A 15,429-nucleotide genomic window follows, 5' to 3' on the forward strand; every position below is an offset into this window, starting at 1 on the left:
TTCCTGTAAATGCAGATTCTAAAAGCATACATAATAACCAGAGCCTATTGTTACATAATGGGAAAGCAAAAGCTGCTTTTTTTATGACTAAACGGGGTTCAGATGATGAGAGACAGATGCTAGCTAGCCAAACCCCTCACCTGGTAGAAGGTATCTTCAGGGTCACTCAGCCAACTATCTGCAGTCACCTGGAGTGGAGGAGTAGCCTAGTGGTTAGTGCACAGTACTTTGATCCTGGGGAACTGGGTTTGATTCCCACTACAGCTCCTTGTGACTCTGGGCAAGTCACTTAACCCTCCATTGCCCCAGGTACAAAATAAGTACTTGTGTATAATATGTAAACCGCTTTGATTGTAACTACAGAAAGGTGGTATAACAAGTCCCATCCTCACTGCAGCATCAAGTCCAGAATTCTTTGCTTTCAGGACCCATGTTTGCTTGATTCATAAAGTGGACAGCTCCCTATGATGGGACTTAGGCTGTGGTACCTTTTGGTTCTTATTTTAGAATTTCTGTATTTTGGACGTCTGAAAACTGGCATTTAGACAACCAAAGGGCATCTAAAACTTGTTGTATGTCCATATGGCAAGGGAGTGTTTTGGGCGGTACTAGGTAGGGCCAGAAGATGGATGTCCAGCTCCGATTGTAGAAGGGGAAGGGATGTCCATGTTTTAAAAGATGGATGTCCGTGTTTAAACCTGGTACAGAAAGATGCTCCGATTGAGCATGTCCTCACTGAATGGAGTAAGGGAAGTCAAAGTACATGTTTTCCAGTTCCTGGAAGGTTCACAATTTGTGGACCACCACCCCCCCCCCCAAACAAAAAACAAACGAACCAAAAATTACAAAAATCCACCTTGGGACTTGAACCAGCAACCCATGGCTTTCTGTATTGGTTCTCAGCAGGCTACTCTTCACATGGAAGTCTGTTCAGCCATTTTATAATAGGTTGTATGTTAACAGATCCTGTTCTAAAATACATGAGACATGTGCCAATATTCTGAGTTGGATGTCCTTTTCAAAATTCCGCTCTATAGCACTATGTTTGAGAGCCAGAGACTATTTGCATCCAGGGTCTTGAGTCGGTTCGTTTTCTCGGCACTAGATTAAAAGATGGGGGTGGGAGGAGATGGAATGCTCAAAATAATCCCACTGCAACCTCTGTGGCAGAAGCCCACCTGAGAACAGTTGGACACCTATCTTAATCAGGCCTGAAGTGCTGTGACTGTCCCTGCTGCTGTAGAAGTTTTGGTAGAAGGAACTTTCGTCGTATACAGGAGGGGGTGTGGGGGAGGGGTTATTTCTATATGAAAAATTCTTTTTGTGTTGTGGAGTTATTGCGTTGGTTTTGTTGATGCTAATAAGTACTTAATAATAAAAAAATAATCGACTGAATTAGGATGGTTTTGCATCTACAATAACGTTAACATTTGTGCCAGAGTTCAGTGTTGGTGCAGTTATTGTGTTATTTATATCACTAATTAATAGAAGTTTGCACAAAATACCACAAGAATGAGCAACTTTTGCCTATGGTGTAAACTTGATGCAGGGTGTCAATTAATGAATCAGTCTGGCTTTTAGAGTCGATCCAGTCAGTGAATATTTGATCTGTTATTACATAGCAAGTAACAAAAGGTGTTCCATGCCATAAGTACATAAGTAATGCCACACTGGGAAAAGACCAAGGGTCCATCGAGCCCAGCATCCTGTCCACGACAGCGGCCAATCCAGGCCAAGGGCACCTGGCAAGCTTCCCAAACGTACAAACATTCTATACATGTTATTCCCGGAATTGTGGATTTTTCCCAAGTCCATTTAGTAGCGGTTTATGGACTTGTCCTTTAGGAAACCGTCTAACCCCCTTTTAAACTCTGCCAAGCTAACCGCCTTCACTGCGTTCTCCGGCAACGAATTCCAGAGTTTAATTACGTGTTGGGTGAAGAAAAATTTTCTCCGATTTGTTTTAAATTTACTACACTGTAGTTTCATCGCGTGCTCCCTAGTCCTAGTATTTTTGGAAAGCGTGAACAGACGCTTCACATCCACCTGTTCCATTCCACTCATTATTTTATATACCTCTATCATGTCTCCCCTCAGCCGTCTCTTCTCCAAGCTGAAAAGCCCTAGCCTCCTTAATCTTTCTTCATAGGGAAGTCGTCCCATCCGCACTATCATTTTAGTTGCCCTTTGCTGCACCTTTTCCAATTCCACTATATCTTTCTTGAGATGCGGCGACCAGAATTGAACACGTTTTTTTTTTTTTTTTTAGATAAATTACAGTTTGAGCAACAGGCTACAGCCATCCGCTGTTTAGACAGTGAGAAGTAATAGAACTGTTTGTGTGTGTGTGTGCTTGTATGCTGTATGTTGCTTAGGGGTAGATACACAAAGCTACTGATGGCTACAGGGCTCCCTTAATGAGCAGTTTACCTGCTCGTTAAAGGCTGTTGCATGCTAAAAGGGTTTTTGTGCTCCTGTGGTAGACATCTGCACAGCATATTAAAATGCATGCTAAAGATGACCAGCTACCCTGCAGCATGCAGGGCTGTGCACTGATGTTTACCATGGGAGCTGAAGCCAGAAACCTACTGACAGGTCTGAGTTAGGCGTGGAGTCCCTGCATTCAGCCTGAACACCACTCTGGCACTATCCCATCACCCCACCCCTCTACTGTGATATTTAAAAAAAAAAAAAAAAAAAAAAAGTTCCCCTGTGGCACCTACGACCTTCCTCCCTCCCCCCCCCCCACCCCTTCAACCTGACTGGCCCCCTTTTCTTTTTTTTCTTCTCCCTCCCAATATAAACTGCTTCTCTGGTGTCTAATGGCACCCACCCACAACCACCTTTCCAAGCCCCTAGACCCGTACTTTGAAGGAGGCAGGAGTGATTCCCACTCGCTTCTGTCTCCGGGCCATCATCTCCAAAATAGCAGCCCCTGCTCCACATGGTGGGGATGCACTGCTTGGAGCCAGTTCACCATATAAGGCAGAAATTGTACTGATCCCCCACCCAGTGCATCCCAGGATGCACTCTGCAGGGCAGGGGCCTCCATTTTGGAGACGACTGCTCAGAGGCAGGAGCAAGTAGGCATTCCTTATCATCATGCTGATCAATCCATAGACTGGTGGGTTGTGTCCATCTACCAGCAGGTGGAGATAGAGAGCAATCCTTTTGCCTCCCTATATGTGGTCATGTGCTGCCGGAAACTCCTCAGTATGTTCTCTATCTCAGCAGGTGGTGGTGGTCACACACAGCAGCAGCTCTGGCTAGGCCTCCAAGCCTAATTTTTAGGTTTTGTTGAGTGCCTGGGGTTTGAGGGCTCTTCTTGAGCAAGTGCAAACCTGGTGGCGCCAGGTCCCTCCTTTTCTCCCCCCTCCCGCTGGCTCCGTTTAAAAAAAAAAAAAAAAGAAAAATTTTGGACGTCCTTAAGGGCGTTTATTTCGACGTTTATTTAAACGTTTATTGCAGCTACTCACTGGGACACCAGGTCGTTACAGCTCGGAGCGAGAAGCAGGTAATTTTTACCTTTTTATAGCGGGCAGGGGGTTCCCCGATTGATCTCCACGTGGCCTATGGCGTCGGAGGGCGAGGGCGCGAAGAATCACTCCCCGGACCGCGTGTGCGCTTCTAGCGGGGATGCGGGGGTTTTAAAGTCTGATTCGCCCTTGTTGGGTGTCAGTTTGGAGGCCGGTCAGTGTCCCGGGTCTTCCTCCGGCGCGGCGGTTTTTCCCGCCATAAGCGCCCATCCCCCGCTGCTCGCCTCCGCCATCTTGGCCGGCCACTCTGCTCGGACGGCTTCTTCTTGGGCCGCCCTTGAGCTGGGAGACGTTCATGCCATGGCCGCCCTTGATTTGGGCGACGGCAAAAAAGCGGCTAAAGTTAAGCGCCGTTCTTCCCGCGCGGCTCCTTCGCGGAGTGTCACGCCGGACGCCATCTTGGATGCGCAGCATGTTGCTCCCCCGCTCTTGCGAGCGCCGGTTGAGGGTTTGTCTAGGGCTGTGGCCCAGGCTGCTGAAATTCACAGTCTGGGGGGTTTCTCCCCCGAGTTTATTTTGCTGCTGCATCAGGCCTTCCTTATGCAAAACGCTGCCCCTTCTCCCTTGTCCGATAAAGGGGTTGAGGCCCCCGGAAGTAAACGCCCTCGGGTGGATTCCCAGGCCTTAGAGGACGCTGTTTCCTCTGATGTAGATGAGGGCAGCGAATCTGAGTTCTCCCAACGGTCCTTTGGGGATTCCTTGGAGGAGACGGATTCCCGCTCGGATGGAGCGGATGACCCCTCTGCAGCGCGGATCTTTCGCTCAGAGGATTTGCCCAACCTGTTACTGCAGGCCATGAGCATTTTGAAGATTTCCTCGCCAGAGGACGTCTCTCCCTCAGCCCCTGTTGGCTCTGCCATTATGCTGGGGACGAAGCGCCCGCCTAGAACCTTCCAAATGCATGATGCCATGCACACCTTAATTTCGGCTCAATGGGATGTCCCGGAAGCGAGCCTCAAAGTGGCTAGGGCTATGTCCCGCCTCTATCCTTTGCCTGAAAGTGAGCGTGAGGCCTTTATTTGGCCTACCGTGGATTCTTTAATCACTGCGGTGACTAAGAAAACGGCGTTGCGGGTGGAAGGTGGCACGGCACTAAAGGACGCCCAAGACAGAAGATTGGAAGCGGCTTTAAGGTCGTCCTTCGAGGCGGCTGCCTTAAGTTTGCAGGCCTCAGTTTGCGGCTCCTATGTGGCCAGGGCGTGCCTGACGATGGTGCAGCGGGCTTCCCCCTTGGATCCTTCCTTGAGGGCTGACTGGCCGGCCCTGGAATCGGGCTTGGCTTATTTGGCAGACTTACTGTATGATGTCTTGAGAGCCTCGGCTAAAGGCATGGCTCAGACAGTCTCTGCGCGGAGCTGGCTTTGGCTGAAACATTGGTCTGCGGACCACGCCTCTAAGTCCCGCCTGGCTAAGTTGCCTTTTAAAGGCAAGCTGCTCTTTGGGGTCGAGCTGGACAAAATCGTGACCGATCTCAGCACGTCTAAGGGCAAGAGGTTACCAGAGGTCAGGGCTCGGGTCAGTGCTCGCCCCGGTATCTCCAGAGGACGGTTTCAGGAAGCCCGTCGGTACCGCCCGGGCAAGTCGGGCTCCTCTGCCCCCTCTTCCTTCAAAAGGAACTTCTCCCCCAAGCAGCATTCCTTTCGCAGAGACCGCCGTCCCGGAAGTACGCCCTCCGGTCCTCCCCCAGGGTCTCGTACCCAATGACGGGGTCCTGGTCCATGGCCCAGTGCAGATTGGAGGACGCCTGTCCTCGTTTCTGGGCGAGTGGACCAGAGTAACTTCAGACGCTTGGGTGCTGGAAGTCATCAGAGACGGCTACAAGTTAGAGTTCTGCCGACCCTTAAGAGATGGGTTTGTACTCTCTCCCTGCAAGTCTCCGGTCAAAGCTGTGGCAGTGCAGCAGACCTTGGACAACCTGATACGCCTGGGTGCGGTCGTTCCGGTGCCAGAAAATCAGATTGACAAGGGACGTTACTCCATTTACTTTGTGGTACCAAAGAAAGGAGGTTCTGTCCGGCCTATCCTCGACCTCAAAGGGGTCAATCGGGCCTTGAAAGTGCGGCACTTTCGCATGGAGACTCTCCGCTCTGTTATAGCGGCAGTGAAGGCAGGAGAGTTCTTGGCTTCCTTGGACATCAAGGAAGCGTACCTGCATATTCCCATCTGGCCTCCTCATCAACGCTTTCTGTGTTTTGCAGTCCTGGGCCGACACTTCCAGTTCAGAGCCCTCCCTTTCGGGTTGGCTACTGCTCCGCGGACCTTCTCCAAAGTAATGGTGGTCATCGCGGCCTTCCTGCGAAAGGAAGGAGTACAAGTCCATCCTTATCTGGACGACTGGTTGATCCGAGCCCCCTCTTATGCAGAGTGCGGCAAAGCTGTGGACCGGGTGGTTGCTCTTTTGAGCTCCCTGGGGTGGATCATCAACTGGGAGAAGAGCCAGCTGCGCCCGACTCAGTCCCTGGAGTATCTGGGAGTTCGATTCGACACCCAAGTGGGCAGAGTGTTCCTGCCAGACAATCGGATTGTCAAACTTCAGGCTCAGGTGGACCAGTTCCTAGTAGCCTCTCCCCTTCGGGCTTGGGACTATGTGCAGCTGTTGGGCTCTATGACGGCCACGATGGAAGTAGTGCCCTGGGCCAGGGCTCATATGAGACCACTACAACACTCTCTGCTGCAGCGCTGGACTCCGATGTCGGAGGATTATGCTGTGCGCCTTCCCTTGGACCCAGCAGTGCGCAAGGCGCTGAGCTGGTGGCTGCAGACAGACAAGTTGTCTGCAGGAATGCCTCTGGTGACCCCGGAGTGGATTGTCGTCACGACGGACGCCTCTTTGTCGGGCTGGGGAGCCCTCTGCTTGGGAAGGACAGCGCAGGGGCTCTGGTCTCCTGCAGAGGCAAAGTGGTCTATCCTGGAACTCAGAGCCATTCGGTTGGCGCTTTTGGAGTTCATCCCGGTACTGGCGTTGAAGCCAGTACGGGTCCTGTCGGACAATGCCACGGCTGTGGCCTATGTCAACCGCCAGGGAGGTACCAAGAGCGCCCCTCTAGCCAAGGAGGCCATGACTCTATGCCAGTGGGCGGAAGCGAACCTGGAACAGCTGTCAGCGGCCCACATTGCCGGAGTCATGAATGTCAAGGCGGACTTTCTCAGTCGCCATACCTTGGATCCCGGAGAGTGGCAGCTATCTGCTCAGGCGTTCTTGGACATCACGAAGCGCTGGGGCCAGCCGAGCCTAGATCTGATGGTGTCATCGGCCAATTGCCAAGTGCCGCGCTTTTTCAGCAGAGGACGGGACCCTCGATCCCTGGGAGTAGATGCTCTTCTCCAACAGTGGCCGACACAGGAGCTTCTCTATGTGTTCCCGCCCTGGCCCATGTTGGGCAGGGTGCTAGACCGGGTGGCAAAGCATCCGGGCCGGATAATCCTGGTGGGTCCGGATTGGCCCAGACGTCCCTGGTATGCGGACTTGATCAGGTTCTCAGTGGACGATCCTCTGCGGCTGCCAGTGGAGCAGGGCCTATTGCATCAGGGTCCCGTGGTGATGGAGGATCCCTCCCCCTTTGGTCTTACGGCCTGGCTATTGAGCGGCAGCGTCTGAGAAAGAAGGGCTTCTCAGACAAGGTCATCGCCACTATGCTGAGAGCGAGGAAGCGCTCTACTTCTACTGCTTACGCCAGGGTTTGGCGTACCTTTGCAGCGTGGTGTGAACCAGGCTCACTTTCTCCCTTCACTGCTCCAATTTCTTCAGTGTTGGCGTTCCTGCAAGAAGGTCTGGAGAAAGGCCTGTCGCTCAGTTCCCTTAAAGTCCAGGTAGCGGCTCTGGCTTGCTTCAGGGGCCGCCTGAAGGGTGCTTCCCTGGCTTCGCAGCCAGATGTTGTGCGATTTCTCAAGGGAGTTAATCACCTGCGCCCTCCTCTGCGCTCAGTGGTGCCTGTGTGGAATCTCAACCTGGTGCTAAGAGCCTTGCAGAAGCCGCCTTTTGAACCCTTGTCAAGGGCATCTCTGAAAGACCTGACGTTGAAAGCAGTCTTTTTGGTGGCTATCACTTCAGCCAGAAGAGTTTCCGAGCTCCAGGCACTCTCATGTCGAGAGCCCTTTCTGCAGTTCACGGAGGCAGGAGTGTCTATTCGCACAGTGCCTTCCTTCCTGCCCAAGGTTGTTTCTCGCTTCCATGTGAATCAGCAGCTCTGTCTCCCTTCCTTTCGTAGGGAGGACTACCCAGAGGAATACTCTGCTCTCAAATATCTGGATGTGAGACGAGTCATCATCAGATACTTGGAAGTGACCAATGATTTCCGGAAGTCGGATCATCTGTTTGTCCTGTTTGCAGATCCTCGTAAGGGTCCTCAGGCTGCTAAGCCTACAGTGGCAAGATGGGTCAAGGAAGCCATTGCAGCGGCTTATGTGGCCGCGGGGAAGGTGCCGCCTATCCAGCTGAAGGCTCACTCCACTAGAGCTCAGGCGGCCTCGATGGCAGAGGCCGGGTCCGTCTCCTTGGAAGAGGTTTGCAAGGTGGCAACTTGGGCATCGGCCTGCATCGGCCCATACCTTCTCCAGGCATTACCGCTTGACTGTGGCTGCTCGTGCGGAGGCCCGGTTTGGAGCTTCAGTGTTGCGGTCAGGGATTTCTATGTCCCGCCCTGGGTGAGTACTGCTTCGGTACATCCCACCAGTCTATGGATTGATCAGCATGATGATATGGAAGGTAAAATTATGTATCATACCTGATAATTTTCTTTCCATTAATCATAGCTGATCAATCCATAGCCCCTCCCAGATATCTGTATTGTTTATATTCTGGTTGCATTTCAGGTTCAAGTTTAGTCTTCAGTTCCTGTTCAGGAGGACTTCGTGTTCAAGTTTTTCAATGGATTCTTCAAGAGACGAATTTGTGAGCTGCTGCATTCCTCTCCCCTCCGTTTTACGGGGCTGGATTGAGACTTAAATTCTGCCGGCGCTCCCTCCCGCTTCGTGCGGCAGTAGGGCAGCTTTGTACCCCTCCCGCTTCGGCGGTGTTAGGGTCAGTCAGCTCCTCCCGCGGTTGCGGTTGCAGGATAAGCCAGATCCCCCCGCATCGGCGGGTGTGGTGTCCCTCCCCCGCTCCGCGGGGATGAGCTGGACGGATTCCCCTCCCCCACTTGTGTGGGGATGAGCTGGGTTAATTCCCCTCCCTCGTTTCGGCGGTGGTGAGCTGGGCAGAGTGTCCCTTTGTGGGTGTAATTCTCTAAGTGCTGAGTCCTGCGGATGGAGCTTGGATATCGACATACTGAGGAGTTTCCGGCAGCACATGACCACATATAGGGAGGCAAAAGGATTGCTCTCTATCTCCACCTGCTGGTAGATGGACACAACCCACCAGTCTATGGATTGATCAGCTATGATTAATGGAAAGAAAATTATCAGGTATGATACATAATTTTACCTTGCTCCTGCCTCCTTCAAGGTACTTAGGGCTTGGAAAGAGGGTTGGAGGGTGGAGTGGGTGCCACTAGACACCAGGGAGATAGTTTTAAATAGGGAAGAGGGTGCTGATTGGCCTGGGTGGGTGGGAGGGATGCTAGCTGGTTGGTGGCCAGTCCTTGTCCTGTTGGTGGTGGGTTGGCTAAATATTAAATATCGGGGAGGGGAGCAAGATCGGGGCCAGTGTAGGCTGCTGGCATCCTTTTTTTTTTTTTTTTTTTTTTTTTTTATGTTGCCCTTTGTTAGTGCCTGAGTCAATTGCAGCTCAGGCACTGATGAGGTAAGGTGACATTTGGTGATTTTTAACATGACAGTAATTTGCGCATGTCAATTTTTTTTTTTTGGGGGGGGGAATCCCAAATGCAGTCTGCGGCTAACGCACTGCTTTCTGCATCGGCCTCTTTGTGTCCACAAATGCAAAACATAACATGACTTGCTGTAATTGCTACTCAGATTACTAAATGAACTATTTCCTGAAATAATCTTCCAGGGATTGCTGAGCCTGCTTTTTGAAAATGTATAAACTCACCTACCTAATGCTAATTTATAACTGCTAACAGTAGTACAATGTTAAAACCTGAACTTTAGAGAGAATGGAAAGACTGGATTTTTGACTTGCTAACCACGGTGGCTGTGGGAGCTAATATAAAACCTGGTAAATAAGACATAGAAGGGGACCTAGGTGTTGATTTTAAGTAGTTGTCTTATAAAAGGCAGAGTTGAAGATGGCGAAAATGGTCTCCTAGCAGAGGTGCTGGAGGCCAACACTGTAATATATTTTGTTGTTGTTTTGGGACAAAAATGGAGAGTAGCAGTAGACGTGGAGGAGAGGGGCTTTGGTGTTGAGTTGCATTTGAGAATTTATACATACATCTAACTGAAATGGACAAATCTCAACTGGGCAGGTTGGATAGGCCTTCTGGACTTATCTGATGTCATGTTGTATATTAAGATGCTTAGTTTAGAAGCCCTATTCGTGTTTTGGATGTTTGAAAATTGGCAGTTAGACATCCATATTGTATGGACATCTAAATGCCAATTTTCAAATATGGATGTTTGAAAGTGCTGTACGTCCGTCCATATGGCAAGGGGGCATGGTTGGGGCGAGACATTGGTGGACTTAAAAACATGGACATTCATCCCCCATTACAAAAAGGGAAAGAACATCCATGCTCAGAAAGATGGATATCTGGCGTTAGATCTGCCACCTGGAATGTGCAGGGATCCTTGTTGGAAGGGTCAGGAACCACTTGCACTTACTCTGTGTTATCTGTAATACAGAACACAGAAACATGCAAAGCCTGTGTGCTACATGAAGGGAGTGTGCCCAGCATCTACCTAGCATGTACTGTACAGGGCATGCTGAGCCCTTATTACCATCTTCGATGAGGTGCACCTGGTGCCCCCAAATCTCATGCTCCCTCTTCTGGTTGCCCCCCCCCCCCCCCCACCACCACCACCAGGCAGGTCCAAAGTCCTGTCCTAACCCCCATCATGTTCTTAACACCCTTCCAATTGCCTCCCAAGATCTTACCTACTTCTGATGTGGATTGCGGTCCCGCCGGCTCCATCTTTGGTCCTGGCGTGTCTGCCTTGTAGCACTCATTTAATATCGCCCAGCCCTCCATCTTGCACATTTTTCCAAGACCGAGCGTCAGGATACTAAAAAGGAACTGCATAACTTTAGAGCACAAGGCATTTGCCCTGGGCGATGCATCCTTGTCCATTATCACGTACTTGATCATTCAGTATTTCTTCCTATGCAGTATTCTATGAAGACTTAACATGTTTCTTGGGATTAGGGAAAAGAATCTACCAGTTATATTTGTTTTCACCTTTGAGATGTACTGCTGGAATATTGGTAATGTTCTTTGTATGGCTTTGTTTTCTAGCTGTTTTGTTTGAACACGGTCGACATGCCGGCTATATACTGCTGACGGGTCCTTTGGCAAGTGAGGTTCCAGGAACTGTGGCTGTATCAAAGCAGAAACTGAAAGAAGACATCACAAATAGCAGAGTAATCCGGCTGGGTCAGGAGGACAGTTATGGTGACCAGGAGATCAGAGGCATTTTTTCCAGAGTGAAATACAGCAGTGATGTATGACACATTTACCCGTACTGCCGCTTCACTGCAAAAAAAGAGCTAATGGTTAACAAACAAGCTGTAGGTGATTCTTTTTTTTTTTTTATTGGTCCAGCCAGTGGCGTACCCAAGACTGATTTTGGGGTGATGTCTGAGGTTAGGTGGGAGCTAAGCAGTGTGCATGCTGACATCTCCAATTTTCTCTTTGTTAGCCTGTATTATTGCTGCTGGGTGGGTCTGGCACCAAAGTGATGGGGCTGCAGCCCACCCATGGCTACCCACTTCAGTCCTGCTTAATACTGTGAAGGTTTCGTACTTGCTGTGCCAACTTGGGCATCCTTTGGATTTGACCTGCAGTCTTCTGGCTCCAAATCATGAACTCTACTGTGAAGTTGAAGGAGCAGATCCACTAGTTGAGCTAGTAGAAAAGCCCGATTTACTTTAGGATAGTCACTTTGATCTTTATTACTTCACCATGCCACAAATCCATTTATTACTAGCTTTTCTAGCACTATGCTTCCTTCACCAAATTCAGGCTGCACTACTGTGGTGTTTAGTTGTATTTGTGCACACCATAGAGATCGTGTTTTCAGGCCCAAGGAGGGAGGGAAGACCACTGTGCCCCGTATTGCCCAGTGAGTGGTACATAAGAGCAGCCATAGTGGGTCAAACTAATGGTCCATTTAGCCCAGTATTTTGTTTGCAATAGTGGCCAATCCAGGTCACAAGTACCTGGCAGAAACCCAAATAGTAGCAAGTGAGGGTGTTGATCAGAAGAGATGCCCCTCAAATTGGCCAGGGTTCCTAGAGCTGGCCAGACATGCCATTAGGAGAAAGGGTGGAAGAGATTGGGTGTGTGAAAGATAAAGGGCAGTAAGAATGTGAAAAAGTTTTAAAATTTATATATTGTTAGTCCAACAAAAATGATGTCACCTACAGCTGTTTGATTTTTAGCATTCTGTGTCCAAGCGGACTAATACAGCATCCATATGACTTTGTTCAGGAGCAAGAAATGCCTTAACACTATTATTGGAATGCCTTTATTTTCAAGAGACCCCCCCCCCCCCCCCCCCCCCCCCCCCGTCCCAGGTTCACAAAATCAAGAGAAGCACTAAATGCTCCTCACTGCTTCAGGTGATTTGCTGTTTTTGTTTTCAGTTGAAAAAAATGTTGTGATTGTAAAATGTTTACGAAAAAAATACCAAACCCTAAAACAAGTTGTACAGAACAAGATTTTGACCAAGTGCACCTTTTAAAGTCAGCAATACTGTGAGTAACACCCACAGAGCATCGGTGCAAATGAAATACAGGTGCTAAATAACAAGTGCAGATGTCATTTTGGACAAAGGAGACATTCTGCATTGTCAATATGAGTCTTGTATAACTTCCACTTCATATCAGCTGAGTTTCCTAATGAAAATGCTTCTTTCCATGTTCATGTACTGGACAGGTATAAATCTTAGCTATCAAAAACAGTAAAGATACATTTTTACAGGGATTCACACATATAGAATTCAGTGATCTGTAATCATAAAATTCAGTGATGTGTAATCATAAATCTTAAAATGTTCAGATTTTTCAGTGTACCAGAACTTAAATGTGCAAATCTATTAATGCAGTAATTAGTAAGAAATACTTTTCCAGGAGAGTTCTGATTCCTCTCTGCACATACTGTGGAAGTAGTGCACTCAGGCTTGGAGAAATAAGGAACTGCAATTACTGTGGGGCCCTTGGGTTCATGAGGATTCTCACAGCTGCGTAAACATGCCATTACATGGTAAAAGAAGTACATGACTGACTAAAAGAGGCAACAAAAAGTTAGAAACATTTCTGAAAGCTTAGAAAAAAAATTTAAAGCTTAATTGCACATCCAGCTGCTCACAACCTCCTATCTATACAAGTTCGAAAGGATAAGGAAAATTTCAGCAGTAGACTTAAATACTGGAGAGACAGTTTTCAAACTGTGCACAGAACCAAAGTCCACAGGGAGTTTGCAGCAGTTTTCAGAGAAAGCAGAGTTCCTACCTGTAACGGAGGTTCTCCAGCGACATCAGGGGAATGAAACGACACATGGGAATGTCATCTAACAGATGTATTGTGCTGGATCTTTCCTCCAGCTCACAAAAATTCATTAATTCTCCCTTAAGCATGCACAGATGTTCCCATGCTACTCGGACTTCTCCCCCAGCACAGGCCAAATCTTAGCTAGCTGCAGAGAATCCGTTATAGGTAAGCAACTCCGCTTTTTCACAGACAAGCAGGGAAGATGCAGACACACTACATGGTCCCAAATTGAGACCTGCCATCTCAGTCTTGTTGGAGTGGCCTGGGAGCAATATTGGGCAGGTAGAAGTGATGCGTCAGTGGAAGAACTAAGAGTAGAAAGGTTGTGATGAGCTGCCTGCTCTGAGATTGGCAAGGGAAACTTCCTTGGTCCAGAGCTTGTGAACGCTAATTTGACCAGGAGACTAGCAGTTGGATTAATTAGAACAGAAGGTAATGTAGCCAAAAAGCCAGGCAGAGCATGTGTGTTTGGTGACAGACATGCCCAGGTTATTTGGTTTGCACAAATCTCCCAGCTTAGTGATGCACAAGTCCTTAGTCCCCTGAAGATAATACAGAAAGACATGTCTGCAGCCTAAGGTTGAAGGGTCTGTTCCTCTTGACTGGAATGAGGTCCAGGAGAAAGGGCAGGTAGAACTAGGGATTGCTTTAAGATGGAAGTACAATAAAACCTTGGAGAGGAACTTGGCATGGATATTCAGTACTATGCTGTTTGAGAAGAACAGGGAATACTACACTAATGCTTGGAGCTGTCCGACTCTTCTTGCACTGGTTATATCCACAGGCAATATGATCTTCTATATGAGTTACTCAAGGGAAGCGAGACCCTATGAAGCCAACGAGGATGATATTCAGGCCCAAGGCTGGAGGAGGATCTTGCAGAGGAGGTTTTGCATTCATAAGACCCCTAGAAGATGGGTAGAGGGGAGCTTTACTTAAGTGTAATTGTAGTTGGTCATAGTAACTGACAGGTTACTGCATACAGATATTGTCTTGAGGCTTTAGTGAGATAATTGAAGCAAAACTTGTGGTAGAATTTTTAGTGTGAGGATCGTAATGGTAGGCCATAGATCAGTGGAAAATTTAATCCATTTAAAGTGCTGTGATTTCCTTGTTGAAGGTCTCTTGGATGCCAAAATAGCAATTTTCACTATACGCTGCTTGATTTCCATTCCATGAGGAGAGACTCTTGAGGTTGGGATGCAACAGGTAACTTTGCTGTTGTGTTAGTAGAGAGGGGGAGGTATCTGTAAGGGAGTAGACACAGAAACCAAATCTGTCTGGGCCAGTGTGGAGCAATCAAGATGATCTGACCCTTTTCTTACTTTATATTTTGAAGAACCCTAGAGTTTAAGAGAAATGAACACACAGAAATGGCTATGGCTCCATGAGAGGGAAAAGGCATTAAGAGTCAGCCTGAGAAATGCTTGGTTATAAAGCACAAGGCAGGATATTATGCATTTGGGGAGCAGAGAGGTCTAGATTAGGCTTGCCCCATCAACAGAATAGGTGGTGTGTGACATCTAGGCTGAGAGATCATTTGTGGGATTCCAGCTTGTGACTGAGAGAGTCAGCAGTATGACTATACTCCCTAGGCAGGTAGGCTGCTTGGAGCCAATGTAAAGTTAGTGGGCACCCTAGGCAAATCTTCAGTCTTAATGCCCCTCACTTCCATAATCCTTTATATGGCTTGATTAGATTGTAAGCTCTTTCAAGCAGGGACTTTCTCTTCTGTGTTTAGTGTACAGTGCTGCATACGTCTAGTAGCGGAAATGATAATAAGAAGTAGAAGTCAATTAACTTTGAGGCCCCTAGCCTGCAGCCCTCCCCCTCCTCCCCACCCCAACATTGATCATTAAATATAACTTAAGAATTGCCATACTTGGTGAGACAGAAAGCCAAGCCAGGTCACAAGTACTTGGCAGAATCCCAGAGAGTAGCAAGATTCCATGTTACTGACCCCAGAGACAAGCAGTGACTTTCCCTGTGCCTATTTTAATAAGTCTACAGACTTTTCTCCAGGAACTTGTGCAAACCTTTATTTTATTTTATTTTTTTTAACTCAAATACCCACTTATTCTAACTGCTGTTACCTCATTTGGCAGTGAGTTCCAAAGCTTAACTATTCATTGAATGAAAAAATAATATTTTTGTCCTATTTGTTTTAAAAGTATTATCATGTAACTTCATGGCATATCCCCTAGAGATATATACCATCTAGTCCAGGTGATTTACTGATTTTTAACTTGTCAATTTAGCTTATTACTGTTTTCAGATTCACCAAGA

At 48.2% G+C, this 15,429-nt stretch overlaps 1 protein-coding gene across 2 annotated transcripts in view; it reads left to right on the plus strand.

The window, feature by feature from the left end:
• The window catches only part of FAM234A (family with sequence similarity 234 member A), a 109,846-nt gene extending 94,617 nt beyond the window's left edge, over positions 1 to 15,229 (plus strand). For both annotated transcript variants that reach the window (XM_030212069.1, XM_030212070.1), the window contains exon 12: positions 10,889 to 15,229. In XM_030212069.1, the coding sequence (XP_030067929.1) occupies positions 10,889 to 11,100 (212 nt within the window). In that variant the 3' untranslated portion in view covers positions 11,101 to 15,229. The remainder of the gene's footprint in view (positions 1 to 10,888) is intronic.
• Positions 15,230 to 15,429: the final 200 nt, after the last annotated feature.

Source organism: Microcaecilia unicolor, chromosome 8 (assembly GCF_901765095.1).
Source record: "Microcaecilia unicolor chromosome 8, aMicUni1.1, whole genome shotgun sequence".
NCBI lineage: Eukaryota > Metazoa > Chordata > Amphibia > Gymnophiona > Siphonopidae > Microcaecilia > Microcaecilia unicolor.